The sequence below is a fragment of the Equus asinus genome, chromosome 2, assembly GCF_041296235.1.
Source record: "Equus asinus isolate D_3611 breed Donkey chromosome 2, EquAss-T2T_v2, whole genome shotgun sequence".
Lineage (NCBI taxonomy): Eukaryota > Metazoa > Chordata > Mammalia > Perissodactyla > Equidae > Equus > Equus asinus.
The window spans coordinates 114299565-114325937 of NC_091791.1; the positions used below are offsets into that span (position 1 = coordinate 114299565).

The window sequence follows — 26373 nt, forward strand, 5'->3', positions numbered from 1 at the left end:
ATTTATTATCCCTTTCAATTTGCTCAGTTTTCTCAAATCCTATCTGCCTTCTCCCTCTCTGGGTATTAGCTTTGTCCATGCTCCTTCTTGGTGCCCTTGCCCTGTGAGTGTACTTCTGCTCTAGGCTAAAGTGAAGTCTAGAAGAAAAGAATGAGGTTTCTGTCTTCTTGCATGGCGTCACCAGTGGGGAAATGCTTTGAATTAAATACGGAGAACACAGCTACTCTAGAATAGCAGATGCTTTAAAGGGTGGTCTAGGTTGTCTGAAACTCCTTTCTGCAGAGGTAAATCACTACATTAGCTCATATGTACATTCTATATGGGAAAACAATCTTTCATGATTTCTTCCCCACCCTTATTGCCAGCAACTAAAATCATAAACTTCTCAACCACAGAACGCTGCCAAGAAATGTAATGTCAAATTGGATTCAGATCACCTCTCATTACATTTAAATATCCTTATAGGTAATATTAACCTAGTCTAGCCCATTCCTTTGAAACAGTCTCATTTCTTAGTACTCTCTTTTCCCCTGCATAATAGGTTTGAATACTGTTTGGCTAGAATTTGTTCAGTTTCAGGTGTGAGGAAACAACTCCAAGCAGATAAAGCAGAAGGAGATTTTACTTGCTCCAGTAACTAGTTATCCCCAGGAGTTCGACCTTGAACTCAGGATCCACGGATTCAGATGGCAGCAGCAGACTGTATCCCAACTCTTGGATCTACTTTGAGTTGGCTTCACCACGAGGCAGGTTATTCCCAAGCAAAGGCAAAGATGGCTAGGCTTACATCACCCCTCAGCTTGTTAGCTGAGGAAAGACAACGTATCTGAACCCCTGAAAGGATGACGACTGAACTTCCCAACTAAACCAGTCTCTGTGGCTGCCTGAAGCATGTGCACCCCGGAAAAGAAGGCAGAGCCTTACCAACCTCTCCTGGAGATGGGAAGAGGCAGTTCCTAAAGGGAAAGGATGCAGAACAAGGGGCAAAAACAAGTAAACAAAAAGAAATGCACTGGCCACTATAGAGACCTTATGTATTTGTAATTTTGTAACTTAATAGACCTTAATGATTTTCATAAGTAAAAGGCCCTGGGTAACTGGAGGATTTATATTTCTTGAAAAGAGAGTCTTAAAAAGAGGTTTCTAGGCCAAATGGCAGTAGTGCTTGGAAAGAATATCTCATCAAGCCCCGCCTCTCCAGCCCCTTCCACCAGCCTAGGAAAGCTCTGTTGCCATTTGATCAAAGTCTTCTTTCATGAGGGACTGTTACTAGGTAGTCCTACCATGTAATTTAACCAGGATGGATCTTTGTTATGAATGAGTGGACACAAGGGATTTTATTGCAACTATTAAAATATCTGGATTCTTTGTCCTGCCATCTCACCACCCAAATAGTATATGCTCCACTTGCCCCCCTCCCCCCCCCCCCCACTTTGCTCACATGTTACACAGTGTCCCACTTTCTTCCACTGGAAAAGGCAGCAGAGCTACTCATATATGGTGACTGCATGCTTTTATCATTGCTTTTCTTCCGCAAACGTCCTTACCTGCTTTTTGCACTTGGTTGCTGTCAGAAAATTTAAAACCTTTTTCTGGTTCTGGAAGAAATGCCAGTGAATGCAGAATCCAGTAGCTAATAAAGATGATTAGAGCTTCTTGGCAGGCATTTGCTACCAAGGAGATGAAATAAAGCAATTAATTACTGAGAGACATCTAAAGAGCAATTGGGAGTAGGCATTTTTTTGTTCAATGCATTTGAAATCTTAGCTAGCTTAGGCTTTGCCTCTAAGAATTGTGTTTTTTCTTTTGGGTCTAGTAATAAAAGTATTAAGATCATTAACATAAAGTGTGTGAAAATATTTTTCCTTTTACACCACTTGTCTTTATTACTTCGCTGGCTGAAGAAAAAGTCATGAAAGTCATATTCAGATCACACTAAATTTAGTGAAAACTTGAATGTGTATAACTGCTATGGCATAGTTTCACTGTGAAGTTAAGATTCATTGAGAATATATTTTTCATTTATCTCCCAAGCAAGAAAAGCAATAATGAATTTCATTTTTAAAAGAAAATAACTTTGATAGCATCTTGGTATATTTCTTTCCATACTTTTTTCTGATTTTTTGTGTACATGTGTTTCACTGCAGTAAACATCTTTCTCCATACAGCTTTGTATAGGCCTCAAATATTTTCCTTAACATAAACCCCTGGAAAGAAGCAAATTGTTACCAACTACCCTGTCCCGGCCCTGTGCCAGGTACCTGGCAAACCTATCTCACTTAGTCACCTGCAGCCTGGATTAGTAATCTCATTTTGTTGATTTGGAAACAGAAAGGAGCATCAGTAGCTTTCCGGATGTCATACAGGTTTCTAATCTAGGTCCATCAGACTCCCAAAACTTCACTTCTTCAAGGACACCATGTATGTTCTCTCTGCATCGGCATATGGTTAAGAGCAGTCTCTGGAGGCAGACTGCCGTGGCTCAGATCCAGATCTACCACTTACTTGCTTGTAGGACCTCAAAACAGTTAAAATTCTCCTCTGTGCCTCAGTTCCTTCATTTATGAGAAGAAAAACAATACATGCACAGGCCTCAGAGGGTCGTTGTGGGGATTAAATGAAGTAATGCATGTAGACCACTTAGAACAGGGTCTGACCGTTACCTTTGAAATAATCATTAGCTGTTGTTTATATTTATTATTGTTAGTATTATTACCATCATCGTCACAATTTTTCCCCAAACACCCGTGGCTTCCTGTGTCAATTTAAAGGGGAGGGGTGACTTCTCCATGCATTGTAATACTATCATTTTATGTCTGTATTTTCTCACCTGCATTCTTCTGGACACAGTGTAGGGAGGTGTTGTAAGACTTAAACCTGGTATCTTTTCTCACCCATTTTGAGTATAACAGTCTGCTCTCTGGGTAAAAGATGCCACTGACTGACACTGCTGATTTTCAGCCAGTCACAGGGGTCCCTTGACCTATGGGGCTGCTTGGTAATTTAAGTGACTATCTTAGTAAGAAAAAACACTGAAAAACCAGCCCAATTGTTGACATTGTTGACAATGCCTTTCATCTTATTTTCCATTTCTCTGTTATCTCTTGGTTGCTGGTTTTTTTTTTTTTTTTTTTAACTTGAGGTTCAACATATCTTTCTGGAGGGACATTTTGCAGAATTCTTGATTGCAGGAGGTTTCTTTGAACTTGAGTCCAAATTTTAATTTGCAAGGGAACTGAAGCAGATGAATTTTCTTATTGTAAGAAAATGAATGTCTTGATGATATATTTGTTTTCCTTACTAGGCTTCTGTCATTAAGACTGATGCTTGAGGATATGTTGTTAGGTCTTGTGTGGCACAGAAAGCTATTACTCATAGTTTACCAGATTTTAGCATACTTGCATCACAACCTGGCATATCATTTTACATTTAGTACTGCCATTCCAGGGCCATTATCAGAGTGCATTTTCATATTGAATTACAAACAATTTTATGCTACTAACATTTAATGAAATTTTAATAAGGTTATGTTTTGATGCTATTATTCAAATAATGTGTTTTGAATTGCTTCCTTTGAATATATTTGCATTAAAGAGGAACTCAATTTGATTTGGTTCTTGGAAGAATTTACCCACTTTCTGGGTAGCTTTAAAAAGACAAAGGGAAATTCAGTTTCATCTTTGCAAGTCAGTAAATAGAAAAGGAACACCTTTGCTAAGATCTGTGTAAGTACTGGCAGCAGATTGCAGACGGTTCGAGTTAATGAAATGATTCTGTTGGCTATTAAGAGTTGCACAATTAAATATATATACACCAAGTGCACACATTATGAGGGATGATACCCCTGGGTTCTCTTTTCTTTCTCGTTGAGCCCTAAGGCTAATATATTAAGAATTAAGGAATTTGAGAGATTCACATTATTGCAATTCTTGAGCAGTGATGCCCAAAATTAAATGGTAATCTCTTGAGGGAGCACGTTTCTGTTTGTAGCATTCTTCTTACCCATTTCTGCTAAAATCGTGGTCGTGGGTCCAAAGGCAGTTTACCTGAGCACGTGCTTTCCAAAAGGTAAACTCACTTGACCAAACAAAAACACCACTGAAACGTGCTTTATGTGGCGGTTTTGTCGTAGTTTTCTAACTGATGGAAATTTAACGCATACGATATAAATCCTGAAAGAGTGAAAAGATAGGGAAAATCCTGCTTGCAAGGCTGGCCCTCTCTTTGCCACATTCGTTTTTAATGGACATTAGGGACCTTAGAGAAAGTAACCGGTGGTTAGGAGCTTAAATTGAGCGAAGGGAGAGAGGCGCGAAGGCAAAGAAAATTAGGAGTCCTCCAGGTCTTTGAATATACAGTTTTGGGTAGAAAGAAAAGCTTTTATTTCATTTTCACGCTCTTGCCTGCCTCTTCACCGTATTTTTCTCCCACATTCATCCTTTGAGTTGCCTCCGTCTAAAAATATTCCCCATTTTAAACCTCTTAATACTCACTTTCTATAGTACCTGCCTGAGCCTGTGCGGTTGTGAACTCAGCCGCACTCTAGTTTACGAGTTCAGACTCCTGTTCTCTATTTGTACGGTTTGGTAAACACGGCAGTTCCAGTTATAATAAAACTCACGAACGCGACCCACAGGGCCGCGCAGGGACCCTGCTTCTTTCTTCAGACGCGCGGGGACCCGCCGACTCGCGACGCAGCCTCCGTGACGCAGCGCGCCGCCTCTGTGACGCAGCGCGCGCCGCTCCGGCCCCGCCCACGGCCGCCCCGACGTGCCGCGCGACGACCCACAATCCCCGCCGCGCGCTGCTCTCCTGCTGCCGCCCGTTACGCCGAGCCGCCTACCTGCTGGACTCCGCGCTGGCGCCGGGCCCCCGCCGCCGGTGACATGCTGCAGAAGCCGAGGAGCCGGGGCCGCCCTAGCGCCCAGGCCGAGAGGGTGAGGGAGGGGGGCCGCGGCGGAGACGGCCGGGCCCCGAGAGGCGGTGTCGCCGAGGAGGCCCCGAGCACCTCCCGCGGCCCGGGCGGCTCGCAGGAAGCCCGCTGCCCCTCGTCGCAGGGCGGCCGCCGGGCCGAGGCCTCCCCCGCGGTGGGGCCCCGCTCCCAGAAGCAGCTGGAGCTGAAGGTGGCGGAGCTGGTGCAGTTCCTGCTGATTAAGGACCAGAAGAAGATCCCGATCAAGCGGACGGACATCCTGAAGCACGTCGTCGGGGACTACAAGGACATCTTCCCGGACCTTCTCAAACTGGCCGCCCAGCGCCTCGAGTACGTCTTCGGGTACAAGCTGGTGGAGCTGGAACCCAAGAGCAACTCCTACATCCTTATCAACACGCTAGAACCCGTGGAGGAGGATGCCGAGGTGAGAGGCGACCAGGGCACGCCGACCACCGGCCTGCTGATGATTGTTCTGGGGCTCATCTTCATGAAGGGTAACACCATCAAGGAGACCGAAGTGTGGGACTTCCTGCGTCGCCTGGGGGTGTACCCCACAAAGAAGCATTTAATTTTTGGGGACCCAAAGAAACTGATTACCGAAGACTTTGTGCGGCAGCGTTACCTGGAGTACCGGCGGATACCCCACACTGACCCCGTGGACTATGAGTTCCAGTGGGGCCCGCGAACCAACTTGGAGACCAGCAAGATGAAAGTTCTTAAGTTTGTGGCCAAAGTCCACAATCAAGACCCCAAGGACTGGCCAGCGCAGTACTGTGAGGCTTTGGCAGATGAGGAGGCCAGGGCCAGGCCTGAGACGGGTGGCCCAGCCCCGTCCTCTTGAATCTGAGAGATTCTCAGGGACTCCTGGGGGAAGGCCCAAGGGCACAGGGCTGGGGGCGGGGGAACATATTTCTGTAACACTTAAATGTGTGTAGCTTTAGGATGTGTTTGCAAACTTTTGTTAATATTATAAATTGGTTGCAAATTTTCGTTTATGAAAATAGGGGAGGATTTATTTCGTTTTGATTTGTTTTACTGTCTGTATTTTTTGGTATAAAAACTTTGCTAGCTTTATGAAACTAATTGGAAAACTTCGTATCCTGATCTGGAATAGATATTTAAGAAAGGCACATCAGTAAATTGCTTTGGTGTCTAGAATATAAAAGCTAGGTGGCTATTATCTGGCCTCTTAAACTACCAGCTACCCCAGTTTGTAAAGAATAATGAAAGTCTTTATAAGTTGAAAAAAAAGTAGTTACCTATATTCTTTTTTACCTTGACACAGCGATTTTATTTATGTGTTTTCTCTGTATATAAGCATTATGCATCGTTCTAAGTAATGTATGGCATTTTCTCCGAATGACAGTTTTTTTACGTTCATAATTACTACTCAGCTCTGTGGCTGACCATTTATTTCCATTTAGTTTTTCCCTACTATAGTTATAATAAATATATCTTTGAAGCAATTAAGCATTGTGCATTTTTTAAATCGTGAGTCATGAGAAATTAGTTTGATTCAAAACCATCTTAAAAAAAAGAATTTTTGCTACATATTATTAAGGTAAATAGTGTTTTGTATTGGATCATGGTGTAAAATATATTTCTTACTTTGTGTCATAAAAAAGTTGATAGTCTTTAATGATTAACCATGCGACTGGGCCCCACATAACTAGCTACATGAATTTAGGCAGGTTGCTTACTTGTCTACAGACGTCTCCTCACCTGTGAAATGGGCTGAAATGCCTGTATTATTCGTGGTAGTGTGATTATCAGATACAGAAGTATTTGTACAGTTCTTGGCACAGTGCCTGGTGTGGAGGATTGTAGGTGTTATTTTGTTCCTTAAATTTTTTAAATTTGTTTTTCATTCTCCTTGATCTGGAGTAGTTAATTTTTTTAAGGTTTCTTTCATTATCTTGTTCTAAATCATTCCTACAATGGGAATTACTGGTTCAAAAGTTATGACAGTGTTCTCGTCTGACTCTGTTGTGTGGTTTTATGGGAAAACAACTCATGGTATAAAATGAGTATAGCTTGCATAGAACATAAGAGCAGGGAAGTTAGAGTAACATCTCCCCTGGGCTTTGGGAGGTCATTGAAGTACGGTGAATAGGATATGGTTTTTGAGGTTCTCTGACAAACTGAGTTATGGCTCATGCTATGTCAGCAGATTTGGGGTAGGTTTTAGGCTTTCTGAATCTCAATTTCTTCCCATCTGTAAAATGGGAAAAATAACACCTATATCGTAGTTTGTTATATGGATTAAATGAGCCCAAAGTAAAGAGCTCATTGTCTTCTCTCATTGTATTCTGCCATAGCCTCTGGCAAAATTTTGTTTATGTGCAGAGATTCAGTGGGTGAATAAGTGTAATTGTTCTGGGAGCAGGTACTGCAAATTAACCATGAAATGAGGTAAATACTTTAGCTCAAAATAAAAGTGTGGACTTGATCAACACTGGACTAAATGTCATCTAGAAGAGTCTCTGGTGGGGGTGTGGCGTATGGAGGATTGTGATAGCTTCCTGGGTTTTATTTCATTCTGTTGAATTGAAATTTGCATTTATGTCATCAATGGAGAGTATAGTGTGTCCTTGAAGGTGTTGCTGATTTGCTTTTTATTTTCGTATGTAGATCACCTCTGGCTAAGCATCCTGCGTACTGGTCTCTACCTCACTGACTGCTTTCCCCTCTGGTGTGTTCTAATACTGGCATTTTTATCTGTATGGTGAAAATTATCATAACCCCACTGTCATTATCAGTTAGTTACATCTGAGGCAAATATTTTCTCCTACACTTTTCTCATAGAGATGTTAATTTACCATCAACGATTTATTACTTTCAGATTTTGAATTTAAAACATTACAGACCAAATTTAGTCCTATCTTTTCTTCTCACCCTTCCCAGAGGTGTTGAAAGCTTGACTATCATGCCATTGTATGATATACTTTTACTATATGAACAATATATAGTAGTAGTTTGTGAGCTTTTATTATAAGTGGTATTATACTGTATCCTTTTGCAACTTGCTGTTTTCACTCACCGTTGTTTTTGAGATTCAGTTCCAGATCTGAAAATTTGGCTTTTCCAGCCATTCTGTGTGTATGTAGTGACAATTTATTGTAGTATTAACTTGCATCTCTTATTAGTGACATTAAGCATCTTTTCTTCTTATGTTTTGCCTTTTTTTTGCCATTGTATTATTGAACATCAATATATGTTCTGCATATCAATCCATTATCTGCTATATCTAGTGCAAATACCTTCTCACATTTTCACCTTTTTTTTTTTGGTCATACAGATGATTTGATTTTAATGTGTCAAAATCACCAGTCTTAAGGGCTGTGTTTTTTGTGTAGTGCTTTAAAAAATTCTCCCTAATCCTGATATTGTAGATATTTTCTAATATTTTCTAGTAAGCATTCGAAGTTTTGACTTTCATATTTGTTTTTATGTTTTTGTGTATGATTTATGTGAGGTATGGGTATAATTTTCATATTTTTCTTATGTGGATTGCCTAGCACCAATTTTTCATAGTTTATCCTTTCCACACTGATTTATATTATGTAGCAGTGTCTCATATATAAATAAAATTATGGCCAGAACGGAATTTGTTTCTTTGCTGTCCATTTGCCAACACCATCCTATTGTAATTCTGTAGCATCATAGTATAAGGTTTTTTTCTTCTTTTCCCATTCTTATACCCTTTATTTTAGTCTTTTTTTGCATTGGCTGGAACTGCAATATGTTATTGAAAAGAAGTAGTGACAGCAGGCCTCTAGCATGTTCCTGATTCCTTGTTCCTGATTTTTTTTTTTTTTTAAAGATTTTATTTTTTTCCTTTTTCTCCCAAAGCCCCCTGGTACATAGTTGTATATTCTTCGTTGTGGGTCCTTCTAGTTGTGACATGTGGGACGCTGCCTCAGCGTGGCTTGATGAGCAGTGCCATGTCCGCGCCCAGGATTCGAACTAATGAAACACTGGGCCGCCTGCAGCGGAGCGCGCGAACTTAACCACTCAGCCACGGGGCCAGCCCCTCCTTGTTCCTGATTTTAAAGGAAATAGTTTGTAAAGTTTTGCATCGTGTATTGTTTACTCTTAGTTTTTTCTGCCATAAATATCTTTAATTGGGTTAATTTCTCTCCTGTTCCTAACTTGCTTAGAGATGTTTAGAAAACTTATGACTGGCTTTTAAAATTTGTAACATGCTCTTACTCATTTACTGTGATTAAAGTTTTATTTTTACTCAGTAAATCTGGTATATTTTTAGGTATAGTATAGTCTAATAACACTGATATATTTATCTAATGTCTAACCATTCTTGCATTCCTGGGACAAACACTTATTTTTGATTATGCTTTTTTTTTTTTAAGATTGGCACCTGAGGTAACATCTGTTGCCAATCTTTTTTTCTTCTTCTCAAAGGCCGCCCAGTACATTGTTGTATATTCCAGTTGTAGGTCCGTCTGGTTCTGCTCTGTGGGATGAGGCCTCAGCCTGGCTTGATGAGCAGTGCTAGGTCTGCACCCAGTATTGGAATCGGCGAAACCTCGGGCACGCAGACTTAACCGCTCAGCCGTGGAGCTGGCCCCTGATGGTGCATTTTTTATTTACTTTAAATTTATATATTTTGTATCCTTGGTCATAGGGGAATTAGTCTGTAATTTTCCTATATTGTATTGTCATTTATTTATTTATTAAGAAACAATGTCAAACTTACAGAAAAGTTGCAAGCACAGTGCAAGGAATTTTTTTTCTCTTTGAACTACTTGAGTACCTTTAGTTATGTTTGTGTAGTCTCCTTCAGTCTGCAAACAGTTCCTCAGTCCCGCCTTGACTTTCTTGATCTTGACACTTGAGGAATAAAGGCTTGTTATTTTGTAGAACATCCTTCAGATGGAGTTTGTCTGCTCTTTCAGATCAGATTCAAGTTATGCATCTTTGGTGGAAATATCATACAAATGATGCAGTGTTTTTTCTTTTTGAATCCTATTGGTGGCACAAAATTTCAATTTGTCATGTTACTTTGTAACTTCGATCACTTTGGTTAAAGTAGTTTTCTACCATTCCTCTTCACTGTGAAATTTTCCCTTTCCCTTTGTAATAAACAAGTAACTTATGTGGGGATACTTTGAGACTTTCTAAATATTGTATTACCAAATTTTCAATTTACTTATTTACCTATTTTTGTCTGTGTAGACTCGTGGCATATAATCTTTTGCTGTCATTATTTTGAGACTCAAATTGTCCCTGATTTGGCCAGTGGGAGCATTTTAAAGCTGGTTTTTGTGTCTTCAACATGCCCCATCATTCTTTGGGCACTTCCTTACTATCTGGCACAGAAAGATCATTTACCCTTAACTTGAACTTTCCCTGCCCCAGACCTGTAATTGGTCATGTCTCCAAAGAGCTCTGGTTCCTTTCAGTGGAGATTGGAATTTAGAAACAAGGTTGCAAGGTTTGCTCATGCCTCCTGGAAGTACTATTGCTTGTAGACCTCTAGATGACAAAGTTAGGAAATGTCTGTCCGTCTATCTTATCTTCTACTGAAAACCATGAGGTTACATTGATAACATTTCTATTCTAACACCACAGTGTTTATTCTAGTTTTTCTCCCCTGTTTTTATACCTATCTTCCCCAACAGTGAGAAACTCAGATCCTATTATCCTTATAATATTTATTTATTTGATCCATCCCTCTGTAAATAACCAATCTCCTATGCTGGCTGCCACACCCTCCCACATGGGGATGCCTTTGGCTCCCCAGGAGTTGCCCTTCTGGGCATAAATCCTCCTCACAGTGCTTGGGCTCCAACACCCCACTCTGGGGCTTTTGCCTTTCAATCCCTCCCCCACGCCCACCCCCCCCACCCCCCCATCTTGCTCTGTTCTACTTAAGGGCTTTAGCACTGAATTGTTCAGGAAGTAGAAAACATTAGTCTCATAAATGAACTGGAGAGCTTTCCTTTTGCCATCTGTGTAAGGATTAGGTGTTTTGGAAGGTTTGGGAGATGTCTACTTGTGAAAGGCTCTGGGCCTGTTGGTTTTGGTGGGTAGATTTTTAACTACTAATTTTATTTCATTAACAGTAAGTTCGAATTTTCTCTTTAAATTAGTTTTACTTGTATTTTCTAGAAAGTATTTTCACCTATTTTCTGATGTGTTAACGTAAAGTTGTTCTTAGTATTCTCCTTTGATTTAAAAATAATTCTATTACATCTTTACTTATATCCACTTTTGCACTCTCAGTATTATTTTTACCTTCATTCTTTTTTTTTCTAGAGCCAATTTTGCCAGGAGTTTTATTTACTTTGAATGTTTTAAAGAAAATTTATTTTATTGATCTTCTTTACTGTTTCCTTTTATAATCTTATGACTTTCTATTTTCTTTTGCTTTCTTTGGGTTTATTCAGTGGTTCTTTTTATTATTTCTTGAGTAAACTAGTTTATTGATTTTCAATTCTAATTCATTTAAGGTATATATTTCTTTCTATTTACAACTTTACTCACATTTCAGAAGCTCTAATGTGTAGTATATTTGTTATATTCAGTTCTAAATATTTTCCAATATCTATGATTTATTTTTTATCTATAATTGCAAATGAGTGATTAAAATTTTTTTTAAATATTTGGATTTTTAAGTGCTCTTTGTTGGTCTCTGACTTTTTAAAAATTGCTTTGAATGAGATAAATGGTCCATATAAAATAAAATTTAAAATATTTCTTACTTGTGCTCTGTGGCCCAATGTGGTCAATTTTTTATATTTCACATGTCCTTAAAAAATAAGCGAATTCTATATGTGTTCATAGTATGTTTATTACCTAAAGCTTGTTAATTGTGGTGTTCAAATATTATATATTCTTACTATTTTTCCTGCCTAACAAATCAATTTTTGAACAATAATAAAAATCCCCCATCATGACTTTATAAAATTCTTCTTGTTATTTTTTGCTTTATATATTTCTAGGCTATATAAGTAAAGACTAAACATTTAGCATTATCATGTCTTCCTGATGAATTCTTTCTTTCATATAGTTACTTTCTTTATCACTAATAATACTTTTTGCCTTAAAGTCAATTTAGTATTATATGGACATATCTTTTCTAGTTTTCTTCCCTTTTTTAAAAGTATCCCACTAATATGTCTTTCCATCTCTTTGTTTTTTTAATTTTTAATTTTAGAAATTTCAAACATGTATAAAAGTAGAAAGATGATGTAACAGGTTTCCATACATGGACAGCATGTTTCATCTGTATCCCCACCCACTCCCTCATCCAGTCCAGATTATGTTAAAGCAAATCTCATTTATTATATAATTTAATTTGTAAATATTTTGAAAGGTGTTTCTGAAAGAAAGGGACTCTCAAATTGGATCACATGATTTTTCTATATTTATTGAGGTAATCATGTACTTTTTTCCCCTCAGTGTATTAATGTTGCATATTAATTTTGACTTTCTTATGTTGAACCACTCCTGCATTCCTGGGTTAGGTCCCACTTGGTTATGGTATATAATCCAATTTCCTTCCAGTTTTCCTTCTTGTTACTGATTTCTAGATCCATTCCATTTTGGCCAGAGAAAGTACTTGGTATGGTTTTGATCTTTTTAAATGTATTGAGGATTTTGCATCTATTTTCATAAGTGATAGTGGTCTATAGTTTTCTTGTAGTGTCTTTGTCTGGGTTTGGTATCAGGGTAATGCTGGCCTCATGGGATCAGTTAGAAAGTGTTCTCTCTCCTTCAATTTTTTGAAAGAGTTTGAGTAGGATTGATGTTAATTCTTCTTTAAATGTTTGGGAGAATTCACCAGTGAACCCATTTGGTCCTGGACTTTTCTTTGTCGGGAGATTTTTGATTACTGATTCAATCTCTTTACTTGATGTACTGAGATTTTCTATTTCATCTTGAGTCAGTTTTGGTAGTTTGTGTTTTTCAGAATTTGTCCGTTTCACCTATATTATCTAATTTGTTGGTGTACAGTTGTTCACTATGTTCTCTTATAATCCTTTTAATTTCTGTAAGGTCAGTCATAATGTCCCCACTTTTTTTCTTTTATCTTTTTTTTGAGGAAGATTAGCCCTGAGCTAACATCTGCTACCAATCCTCCTCTTTTTGTTGAGGAAGATTGGCCCTGAGCTAACATCCGTGCCCATCTTCCTATATTTTATACGTGGGATGCCTGCCACAGTATGGCTTTGTAAGCTGTGTGTAGGTTCACACCTGGGATCCAAACTGGCAAACCCCAGGCTGCCGAAGCGGAAAGTGCAAACCTAAGCGCTGCACCACGGGGCCGGCCCCCATAATGTCCCCACTTTCATTTCTGATTTTAGTTATTTACATCTTCTTTCTTTTTTCTTAGTGAGCCTACCTAAAGGATTGCCAATTTGATTGGTATTTTCAATGATTTAACTTTGTTTCTTTAATTCTCTCTGTTGCTTTTTATCCTGTTTCATTTATCTCTGCTCTAATCTCTATTATTTCCCTCCTAGGTTTAGTTTTCACTTCCTGTTGTTTTTCTAGTTCCTTGTATTGTGAAGTTAGGTTGTTGATTTCAGATCTTCCTTCTTTTTTAATGCAGGTATTTACAGCTGAAAATTTCCTTCTAAGCACTACTTGTGCTGGATCCTGTAAGTTTTGTTACATTTTGTTTGTGTTCTCATTTACCTCAAAGTTTTTCTGATCTCCCAGGTGAATTCTTTGTTGATCCATTGGTTGTTTAGGAGTGTGTTTTTAAATTTCTTTTATTTGTTCAATTTTCAGTTTTCCTTCTGTTATGATTTCTGGCTTCATTCCGTTTTGATAAGAGAAGGTACTTTGTATGATTTTAGTCTTTTAAAATTTATTGAGAATTATTTTATATGGTCTATCCTGGAAAATGTTCCAATGTGTATTCTGCTGAAGTTGTTGCAATGTTTTATGTATGTCTCACTGGTTTCTAGTGTTGTTCGTGTCCTTATTTCCTTATTGATTATTTCTACCTAGATGACTTTTTTAAGACTTTATTTTTTTAGAGCCATTTTAAGTTCATGGCAAAATTGAGAGGAAGGTACAGAGATTTCTCACATAGCTCTTGCCCCCATACATAACCCTCCCCTATTATCAGCATCCCCCACCAGAGTGGTGCATTTGTTACAAGTGATGAACCTACACTGACACGTCATGGTCACTCAAAGTCCATGGTTTATGTTAGGGTTCACTCTTGGTATTATACATTCTGTGGGTTTGGACAAATGTAATAATGACACATATCCCTTATTATAATATCATACAGAGTATTTTGACTACTCTAAAAGTCCTCTGTGATTCATCTGTTCATCCCTTCCCACATCCACCAACCTCTAGCAACCACTGATCTTTTTACTGTCTTCATAGTTTTGCCTTTTCCAGAATGTCATATAGTTGGAATCATATGTTATGTAGCTTTTTCAGATTGACTTCTTTCACTTAGTAATAAGCATTTAAGATTCCTCCATGTCTTTTCATGGCTTGATAACTCATTTCTTTTTAGTACTGAATAATATTCCACCATCTGGATGTGCTATAGTTTATCCATTCACCATTCACATCTTGGTTGCTTCCAAGTTTTGGCAATTAAGAATAAAGCTGATATAAACATCCATGTGCAGGTTTTTGTGTAGACATAAGTTTTCAACTCCTTTGAGTAACTGCCAGGGAGCATGATGGCTGGATCACGTGGTAAGAATATTTTAGTTTTGTAAGAAACTGCCAAACTGTCTTCCAAAATGGCTGTACCATTTTCCACTCTCACCAATGATATATGAGAGTTCCTGTTGCTCCACATCCGTACCAGCATTTGGTGGTGTCAGGGTTTTTGATTTTGCCATTTTGATAGGTGTGTAGTGGTATCTCATTGTTCCTTTGATTTTCATCTCCCTAATGACATATGATTTGGAGTATCTTTTCATATGCTTATTAGCCATCTGTATATCTTCCTTGGTCAGGGTTCTGTCAACGGTTGTTTTAATGAGATTGTTTTTTTATTGTTCTAAGAACTCTGTATATTTTGGATAACAGTCCTTTATGAAATGTGTGTTTAGCAAGTATTGCCTCCCAGACTGAGTCTTATCTTCTGATTCCCTTGACATGTCTTTCACAGAACAGAAGTTTTTAATTTTAATGAAGTCCAGCTTATCAATTCATTCCTTCATGGATCCTGCCTTTGGTGGTGTATCTAGAAAGTCTTTGTCATACTCAAAGTTAGTTAGGTTTTCTCCCATGTTATCTTTTAGGAGTTTTATAGTTTTGCATTTTACATTTGGATCTATGATCCATTTTGAGTTAAATTTTGTGAAGGATATAAGGTCTGTATATAGATTCTTTTTTTTTTTTTCCGCATGTGGATGTCCAGTTGTTCCAGCACCCTTTGTTAAAAAGACTATCCTTACTCCACTGTGTTGCCTTTGCTCCCTCGTCAAAGTTCAGTTGACTTTATTTATGTGGATCTATTTCTGGGCTCTCTATGTAAAGAGGTATCACCTTGTGATTTGGTTTGCATTTTCCTAGTGATTAGTGCTGTTGAACATCTTTTGGTGTACTGTTGGCCATTTGTATATCTTGTTTGGAGAAATGTCTAACAGGTTCTTTGCCCATTTTTTAATTGGGTTTTTTTTGTTGTTGTTGAGTTGTAGGAGTTCTTTATATATTCGGAATATTAATCCCTTATAAGGTTTGTGACTTGGCAATATTTTCTCTTTCAGTTTTCTTTTTACTTTGTTGATAGCATCCTTTGATGCACAAAAGTTTTCGTTTTTGTGAAGTGTAATTTATCTGTTTTTTCTTTTGTTGTTGTAATAATTCATTGCCAACTTCAATGTCATGAAGCATTTCCCCTGTTTTCTTCTAAGAGTATTATGATTTTACTGCTTACATTTAGGCCTTTGACATATTTTGAGTTAATTTTTGTATATGGTGAAAGGTAAGGGTCCAACTTCATTCTTTTGCATGTGGATTTCCCATTTTCCCAATACTATTTGTTCAAAAGACTGTCTTTTTCCTGAGTGAATTTTCTTGGCGCCCTTGTTGAAAATCATTTGACCACATATGCAAGGGTTTATTTCTTGACCCTCTATTCTATTCCATTGATCTATATGTCTGTCTTATCCAGTGCCACACTGTTTTGATTACCATAGCTTTATAGGAAGTTTTGAAATCAGGAAGTGTGAGTCCTCCAACTTTGTTCTTTTTTAAGAATTTTTTGGCTATTTAGGGTCCATTGAGACTTCATATGAATTCTGTTGTTTTTAATATAATATGAGTTCTTGATTTATAGTGGAACATTATATTTTTTTATTTTTAGCATGTAAATTAAACATTGTTATTTATTTTATAACTACATAGAGAATTTTAGTTTTCACTGTTGCAGGATCCTGTTAGTATGAGTACATGATGAGAAAAACAGGATTTTAAATTATTTTCTTTCCATTTCTTTAACAGAAGAAATATTAAGTCAACAGGGCATTTTGAAGCTCTGTTGTTACGCAGCTGTGGATACTCCAGAGTTCCTAGATTTCAGAATCCTAGCCCTTAGAATCCTACCTAGTACTCTAGCCTGTAGGGTAGTCTGGAGAAATACATTGGGCTTCCATCCACATTTGTAGATCACTGCCATATGTTTTATTTGTTACATCTGGGAAGAAGTAGATTTGAGAAGGTTTAACTGTTATGCCATATGAGGAAACGTCATACAAACTCTTTAGAATTACTATAATGGCACAGCTTTAAGACTGCCAAACCAGCTAATTTCTAAAGATGAACTTGAGGTGAAACTTAAAGAAAAAGATCACCTTGTATGGTAACAGAACGACAGAATGACTCTTTTATTGGTGAACCATTTCTTTGTTGGTAGTTAACCTCATTTTGTACCTTTTATGAGCTTTTTTCCCTACTGGAAATAACAGGCCTGCAGAAGAACCTCATAAAACTTAAAAATGTTTTTTGCTTATTTGGCAATTTAGATTCTCATTTTAAGCATTTTTTTTAAAGTAGCAAATTTGTCATTGCCTCTTATCCTCTAATAGAAGATATGGTAGTTAAAATGTAATCAACCATGGAGCTTGTGGAGGCAACAAATGCTGATTCCTAATTGCTAGCCTCTAATTCCTATAAGGAATTACTGAGTTATGACAACTCCGGCCATCATTTGTTGGGAATTTTTCCCGTGTTGCCCTGCATTTGCATTTAGCTCATTACATACTCAGACCCGTTTACCTATCTCATTTACTAGCATTTGATGTATTTTGTTTCATAAGATATATTTTAAAGGACTAATTACCTTTTATGGTTTCCAAACAATTTCACTGTTAGACCAATAATCTGCCTAAATACTCAAATCCATGGTTAAGAACTTAATTTTTCTATCTTCATCTCAAATGTTCAAAATAATTTTTCCTATTCTAGGGCCAAAGTTCATGGGATCAAAGTGGAATTAAAATTATTCTGCCACAAAGTATCAATAGCTCTGTAGTCGCTAAGAATGTGTGTTCATTACTTGCTTGAGATTGGAAAAGTCTTGAAAATCTAAATATAACGGTTTTACATGGATTGGAATTGCATGTTGGTATTGGTGTCTAAAAACTAATTTGGTTGTGCCTTAACACTTAGTGTTGGGTCTGGGGAGGCACTGCAGCAGTATTGATCTCTGAAGATGTGAAAGTAGAGACGAAAGATTGATTTGCCCTGAGAGCTTTCCTAGGTCAAAATCACCCCTAAAATACACCAGCTTGTGGTCAGTCTGAGAAGTAGAGTCTGGGTAACTTTACTGGACCTTGACCCTAGGGGAAGGTTTACATGTATCCATTTTGGCATTCACACCACTCCTCTCAGCGTCTGGCTCCTGGCAGGTGCTCACATTATGCTGAAGGAGTGAATGAAGGAATGAATGATCCATTTGTCCCTACTTGCGTAATCACATTAATAACAGCTGACATTTAGTAATCCTCTTCTGTGCTTGGCATATATGCAATAAGTGTTTGATGACCTATCAAGCTGATCTTCAGTGATGTTATTTTCTCCTCCTTGCCTTCTTGCACATATTCGTTTCCCTTTTGATCCTTGTACGGCTACTGCTTATGTTTTTCCTCACCACAACCTTCCTATTATTCATTCAATAAATGAATAATAGCACCTCCTATGTACCAGTCACTAGAATGAACTTGTGGGCAAGATACACATGGTTTCTCTTTCTGTAACAGAGGCCAGCCTTATCTACAGGCTCAATGAAGGCTTCTCAGAAGAGGTCCATAGCAACTGATGGCTTAGGATGAGCAAGAATCAAGTGAAGGCACCAAGAGTGTAAAGCAGCATGTTTTGGGAAAAGAAAATAACATGAACAGAAACGTGAAGGCTTCTAGGAATTAAAAGATGTTCACTATGGCTAGATGGTAGAGGATGTGGCAGGAATAGCTGGAGACAGGCTGAGGAAATAGACAAAGGGTAGGTCAGCAATTTGAAAGATTCCTTAGGCCATGGAAATCCATGTCAAGGAGTTTTACTAAGGAAGCCACTGAAGGGTTTTAAGCAGAGGAGTTTTTAAGTTCCATGGCTGAGATGATTGATTAGAGGAGCATCACTGAGATGGAGCCTTCATCAGCCTGGCTGCTTGACTGAACACAGGGGTAAAACCCATTTGACCTGCTCTGATCATATAACAGGAACAAAAAGTGCACTCTGTTGTGTTAAGCCAAGGAGGCTTTGGAGTTATTTGTAGCCTATCCTGTCCTGAATGATCCAGAAATTCTTATCACTAAAGGTAGGGTGCTGCCATAACAAAAGCATAAAATGTGTGGCATTGGCTTCATGGTCCGTTGGTGGGCGGTGAGGAAAACAATACTGGAAGTTGGAAAGAGGATCAGAAATGTTATGTAATGGGAAATCATTTGGTAAAAGTGCCTTCTGTGGTAAAATTGAGGAAACAGATCCTAGCCCTAATGAACCTGTAACTCTAAAGTTAGAAAACAGAACATTGAAGGAAGAGTGTTGGTGGCTGTGGCTCCATTTAGCAAAATTTACGGGAAAGAGATGAACTCAGAAAACACTTGGCAGGTTTGTATTCAGGAGAGAATAGGATAGATAGAACCTGGAAATGTATTGATATTTAACTGCTTCTGAACCCCTAACCAGTGAAAAATAAAACTGAGAGACAAAGGCAAATTAAACCACATTCTCGGGGCAAAGATCAAATCTGTGGTATAGTTGTTACTCCCATTGTCAAAACATCAGAATGGATTAAAGTGGCTTAGGATAAAGTTTTAGTTAGGAGTTGGACACCCAATAAATATTTTTAAAAGGACAAGATGGCTCGGAGAAAAAGAGTTAAAATGTGGCCTGATGTAGTCCCATTTGTTTATATTTTCTTTTGTTTCCCTTGCCTGAGTAGACATGGTATTCGAAAAGATACTGCTAAGACTGATGTTAAAGAGGGTACTGCCTGTATTTTCTTCAAGGAGTTTTATGGTTTCAGGTCTTACTTCAACTCTTTAACCCGTTTTGAGTTAATTTTTGCATGTGGTGTAAGATAATGGTGTACTTTCATTCTTTTGCACGTGGCTGTCCAGTTTTCCCAACACCGTTTATTAAAGAGACTTTTCTTTCTCCATTGTATGTTCCTGGTTCCTTTGTCAAAGATCAGCTGTCCATAGATGTGTGGATTTCTTTCTGGAATCTCAGTTCTGTTCCATTGATCTGTGTACCTGTTTTTGTACCAGTACCATGCTGTTTTGATTACTACAGACTGTATTTTGAAGTTAGGGATTGTGATGCCTCCACCTTTCTTTTTTCTCGGGATTGCTTTAGCTATTCAGGGTCTTTTTTTGCCCCATATGAATTTTAGGATTTTTTGTTGTACTTCCATGAAGAATGTCATTGGGATTCTGATTGGGATCGTATTGAATCTGTAGATTGCTTTAGGTAGTATGGACATTTTAACTATGTTTATTCTTCCAATCCATGTGCATAGAGTTTCTTCCCATGTCTTTATGTCATCATCGATTTCTTTCAGTAGTGTCTTACAATTTTCATTGTATAGGTCTTTCACCTCCTTGGTTAAATTTATTCCTAGATATTTTATTCTTTTTGTTGTGATTGTAAAAGGGATTGTATTCTTGAGTTCTCTTTCTGTTAATTCATTGTTAGAGTATAGAAACACAACTGATTTTTGTAAGTTGATTTTGTACCCTGCAACTTTGCTGTAGTTGTTGATTATTTCTAATAGTTTTCCAATGGATTCTTTAGGGTTGTCTATATATAAAATCATGTTGTCTGCAAAGAGTGAGAGTTTCAATTCTTCCTTGCCAATTTGAATACCTTTTTTTTTTCCTTTTCATTGCTCTGTCCAAAACCTCCAGGACTATGTTGAATAAGAGTGACGAGAGTGGGCACCCTCGTCTTGTTCCTGTTCTCAGAGGGATGGCTTTCAGTTTTTCCCCATTGAGTATGATGTTGGCTGTGGGTTTGTCATATATGACCTTTGTTATGTTGAGGTACTTTCTTTCCCTACCCATTTTATTGAGAGATTTTATCATAAATGGATGTTGGATCTTGTCAGATGCTTTCTCTGCATCTATGGAGATGATCATGTGGTTTTTATTCCTCATTTTGTTAATATGGTGTATCACATTGATTGATTTGTGGATGTTGAACCATCCCTGTGTCCCTGGTATAAATCCCACTTGATCATGGTGAATCATCCTTTTAATTTATTTCTGTATTCAGTTTGCCAATATTTTATTGAGGATTTTTGCATCGTGATGTTGGCCTGTAATTTTCCTTCTTTATGTTGTCCTTGTCTGGCTTTGGGATCAGGGTGATGCTGGCTTTCTAGAATGTGTTAGGAAGTGTTCCATCTTCTTCAATTTTTTGGAACAGTTTGAGAAGGATAGGTGTTAAATCTTCTTTGCATGTTTGGTAGAATTCTCGAGAGAAGCCATCTGGTCCTAGACTTTTACTTTTTGGGAGGTTTTTGATTACTGTTCTAACCTCTTTACTTGTGATTGATCTATTCAGATTAAAGATCTAATTTTGATAGGGCTTGAAACACTTATAATAATTCATAGGTTCTGTGTGTCTGTTTTTCTGCCAGTACAATGCTGGTTTGTTTGTTCATTTGTTTGTTTGTTTGTTCTTTGAGGAAGATTAGCCCTGAGCTAATTGCTGCCACTCCTTCTCTTTTGCTGAGGAAGACTGGCCCTGAGCTAACATCTGTGCCCATCTTCCTCTACTTTATATCTGGGATGCCTGCCACAGCATGGCTTGCCAAGTGGTGTCATGTCTGCACCTGGGATCCGAACCAGTGAACCCTGGGCCACTGAAGTGGAACATGTGAACTTAACCGCTGCACCACCAGGCCAGCCCCACAATGCTGTTTTGATTACTATAGTTTTATAATTTGAATTCAGGGAGCGTGATACCTCCAACTTTGTTCTTTTTTCTCAAGATTGTCAAAATCGTGCCATTTGTGACAACATGGATGGACCTTGAGGGCATTATGCTAAGCGAAATAAGTCAGACAGAGAAAGACAAATACCATATGATTTCACTCATTTGTGGAAGATAAACACATAGATGAGGAGAATAGATTAGTGGTTACTAGAGGAGAAGGGGATGGAGGGAGGGCAAAAGGGATAAAGGGGCATATATGTATGGTGATGGGTAAAAACTAGCCTATTGGTGCTGAATGTGATGCAGTCTATACAGAAACTGAAATATAATGATGTACACCTGAAATTACACAATGTTATAAGCCAATATCAACTGAATAAAAAGAAATAAATTAACCCTCACCCCCAGAAAACAAACAAGCATTATGTGCACGATTAAAAATGGAAAGAGTCAAAAAATGAAAAAAAATAAGTGTGGCCTGTCTACTGCAAGCATGATAAACCAAAGGTACACAATCACGTAGAGAGAGAAAGACAGAGAGGAACATGAAGGAATAAATATATATAGAAATCTAAGATGTATGGCTGGAAAAGAAGTATAGGTGTGGCTGTTGGCACATGGCACCAAATGGAATCAAATTGTTTTTAAAGATTTGACCTGTCAGAGAAACCTTGGCCTGCACTTGCAAAATGTGTGACTATTTGAGCCTTAAAATAACCATTAGGTCCCCACCTTTTGTGAGCCACTACCTATAGGGTACTGGAAAAGGCAGAACCCCAGAATGAAGTCAAGGTATATAGTTTTAAAACAAATGTCATGACTTTGTTTATGGAAAGAAAGAAAGTTTAAAATATTTTGTCACCGTGACCAACTAGTATTTATTCCTGAAATGCTAGGATAATTCAACATATGAAAATCAATGTAAAATGCCATATTAACAGAATGAAGAAAATAAAGAATCATCTTAGTTGATGCAAAAAAAGCATTTAAAAACATTCAACACCCTTTCATGATAAAAATACTCAACAAACTAGGAATAGAAGAAAACCTCAATGTAACAAGGTCATATATGAAAAACCCACAGCTAAGATCACACTCAGTGGTGAAAGACTGAAAGCTTTCCCTCTAAGATCAGTAACTAGACAGGAATGCCCACATTCACTACTGCTATTGAACATAGTACTGGAAATTCTAGCCAGAGAAATTAGGCAAGAAAATGAAATAAAAGGCATCCAAATTGGAAAGGAAGAAGGAAGGAGAATGATCTCCATTATGGATGACATGATCTTATGTGCAGATGTCTAAAGATTCCATGACGAGACTGTTAGAATTAATAAACAAATTTAGCAAAGTTGCAGAATACAAAATAAGCATGCAAAAATCAGTTGCATTTCTATACACTAATAATGAACAATCTGAAAAGGAAGTTAAGAAAACAACTCCATTTATAACAACATAAAAATAAATACCTTAACCAAGGAGATGAAAGATTGGTACACTGAAAATGATAAAATATTGCTGAAAGAAATTAAAGAAGACATAAATAAATGGAAAGACATCCCATGTTCGTGGATTGGAAAACTTAATATTGTTAAGATGTCAATACTACCAAAGTGATGTGCAGATTCAATGCAATCCCTATCAAAATCCCAACGATGTTTTTTTGAAGAAATAGAAAAACCCATGCTAATATTCATATGAAATTTTAAGGGACCCCGTTAGCCAAAATATCCTCAAAAAATAAGGAAGTTGGAGGACTCATATGTCCTGATTTCAAAACTTACTATACAGTAATGGTAATCTGTAAAATAGTGTGGTACTAGCATAAAGATGGACATACAGAACAATAGACTAGAGAGCCAAGAACTAAACCATCACATATATGGTCAAATGATTTTCAACAAAGGTGCCAAGACCATTCAATGGGAAAAAGACAGTTTTTTCAACAAATGGTGTTGGGAAAACTGGATATCATGCAAAAGAATAAAATTGCACCCTTATCTTACACCTTATAGAAAAATTACCTCAAAATGGATCAAAAACCTAAATGTAAGCACTAAAACTGTAAACCTCCTGGAAGAAAATGTAGGGGAAAATCTTCATGACATTAGACTTGGCAATCTAATGTGCAGTAATTACCATTACTGTGTAGTAAGTTTTGAAATCAGGACAATGTTGACAATCATCGTTGGGATTTTAATTTCTTGGATATGATATGGAAAGCACAAGTAACAAAAGAAAAAACAGATAAATTGGACCTCATCCTAATTAAAAACTTTTGTGCATCAAAGGACACAATCAACAGAGTAAAAAGGTAACCCACAAAATGGGAGAAAATATTTGCAAATCATTTATCTGATAAAGGATTATTATCTAGAATATATAGGATTAATATTCAGAATATATAAAGAATTCCTACAACTCTATGACAACAAAACAAAACAACCCAAAATTGGGCAAAAGACCTGAATAGACATTTCTCCAAAGAAGATAATACAAATGGCCAATAAGCACATAAAAAAAGCTCATTATCACTAATCATTAGGAAAATGCAAACCAAAACCACAATGAGATGCCATTTTGCACCTATTAGGATGGCTGTTATCACAAAAACAGAAAATAACAAGTGTCGATGAGGATGTGGAGAAATTGGAATCCTGTGCATCATGCATTGGAATGTAAAGTGGTGCAGCCGCTCTGGAAAATAGTATGGTGTTTCCTTGAAAAATTAAACATGGAATTACCATATGATCCAGCAATTCCACTTCTGGGTGTATACCCAAAAGAATTGACTGTAGTGACTCAAACAGATATTTGTATACCCATGTTGATAGCAACATTATTCACAATAGCCAAAACGTGGAAGCAACCCAATTGTCCATTGATGTATGAACGGATTAAAAAAAATGGTGTTTACATAGAAAGGAATATTATTCAGCCGTAAGTGGAAGGAAGTTCTGATACATACTACAACATGGATAAATCTTGAAAACAGTATGCTGAGTGAATAAGTCAGAGAAAGACAAACACAGTATGATATCACTTATACATGGAATCTAAAAATGCCAAACTTGTAAAAACAGAGTAGAATGGTGGTGACCAGGGGCTGGGGGAATAGGAGAGATGTTGTTTAAGGGTACAAACTTGGAACTAGTAGATAAATAAGTCCTGGAGATGTAATGCACAGTATAGTGATTATAGATCTTAACTATTCCCATCACAAAAAGAAATAATTATGTGATGCGATAGAGATGTTAGCTAATGCTACAATGGCAATCATATTGCAATATATAAATTTATCAAATCAGCATGTTGTACACCTTAAACTTACACAATGTTGTATGTCAAATCTATTTCGAAATAAATACATACATACCATTCTCACTGAAAGGAGCTTGGGCTTACTGGAGAAATGGCTGATTACAGGTCTGGGGCAGGAAATATATAAGATGATCCTGGAATAGTTGGTCATACCAGAAAGCAGGAAAGCTGTCAAAGTCTACTAGAGCTGTGTCAACTGAATAGACTCTCTCTGGCTAGTGACTTCAGTGACTGAAACGTATAAAATGTTTTTAAGTTTGTGGTTCATAATGTTTCAAACATGCAAACACACACCCCCTAAACAAACAATACCTCATTATTTACCTTTGGTGGATGCTGGGGACCCAAATAATATTTTTTTAAATAAACGTGTCACAGATTATATTTAACTCGTTATTTAATGAAGGAACCAATATGATACTACAATCAGTTCAAAGGAGAATTCAAACAATGTGCACACACAGGCAGTCAGGAATGCTGAAATAAATTTGCAAATAGTTGTAAAAGTGGTCAGTATCCATGGGATGATAATCATTGCATTCTACCAGGCAAAATTCACTTATATTTCTGTTGTCAAAAATTATTTGCATTACTGTGAGTCTTCCACAACTTAGAGTTGTAGAATAGCTTAAAAGACAATGAAAGGCTCAAATAACTCAGAAGGGTGCACTAGACAGGACATTCAGTAATTTTTTTTTTTTTTTTTTGCCCATTTCAAAGTCCTTAACAAGTTTTCATGACAGTCTCCCCCATCTTGATCATATTAATCTTAGTGATTATTCTTGATCACAGGAAAGTTTTGTTTCATTGGATTTACCCTGATTGTTTACATAGGTGCAGCAGGAGTATTAACTAACCATATAGGCCTGAGTTTATCTTGTAAATCTAGCACCATATCAACTAATCATTTTGAAATCTGAAAGATTAAAAGAAAGAATCTGACATATATCCTGCTTTTCCTATATGAACTGTACCATAGGGTAACCAAACAGTTGATGAGGGAGAGCGTCCTTCTATGTATCAGTAACAAGTGGGATGAAAAAAGAAGAAATGATGGAGTTAGACTAGCACTATTTTGGAAACCCTGATAAATTAACGGGTCCAAGCAATCATCAAACGTGGCTGGTAACATCACTGAAAAAGAGACATTATTTGCCTTCTATTAGTTTGAATTTGACCAAACCTCTGGATCTAACTACCAAATTACACGAAATACAGAGGATGAAGAACCATTAAATGATTGGAGGAGTCAATCAGCAAAGTTTAGGCTGTAGGAAACGCTATAGGACAAATGAACTGGTTTCTTCACCAGATTTCAAAGAAGAAAAACAAACAATGGAGGGGAAAGCCCGTAAATTAAAAAATATCCAAGATTCAGAACAACCAGCTGCACTCTATGGACCTCCTTTGTATCCTGCGTAACCTGATTCAAACAGAGCATGAAAACCTTGAGACAAGCAAACGTGACCTCTGAATATGTGATAGTAGTGAATTATTAATTATTATAGAGGTGATGGCAGTATTTTGGTTCTGTTTTTGAAAACAGTCTTATTATTTTAGAAGTACACGCTGAAATTTTTAAGGATGAAACCATATGATGTCTGATATTTGCTGCAAAAATAATCTGGAGGAGAGAGGGGTAAATGAAACAGAGCTGACTGTGAATTGATTAATTTTTGAGGCTGGGTAATGGGAATGTGGGGCTGCATTATACTGTTTTCTCT

The 26373-nt window shown here is 37.5% G+C and overlaps 2 protein-coding genes across 6 annotated transcripts in view; both read left to right on the forward strand.

The window, feature by feature from the left end:
* Positions 1-26373, forward strand: part of ENTREP2 (endosomal transmembrane epsin interactor 2) — a 430698-nt gene that overhangs the window by 283596 nt on the left and 120729 nt on the right. The window lies entirely within an intron of this gene.
* Positions 4758-6403, forward strand: NSMCE3 (NSE3 homolog, SMC5-SMC6 complex component). Its single transcript, XM_014845464.3, has one exon. It carries the CDS (start codon positions 4887-4889, stop codon positions 5772-5774), a length of 888 nt encoding a protein of 295 aa, XP_014700950.1. The 5' UTR covers positions 4758-4886; the 3' UTR covers positions 5775-6403.

Excerpts from the sequence above, each read along its gene's own strand:
- NSMCE3 (XM_014845464.3), top strand. The coding sequence starts at position 4,887 with ATGCTGCAGAAGCCGAGGAGCCGGGGCCGCCCTAGCGCCCAGGCCGAG.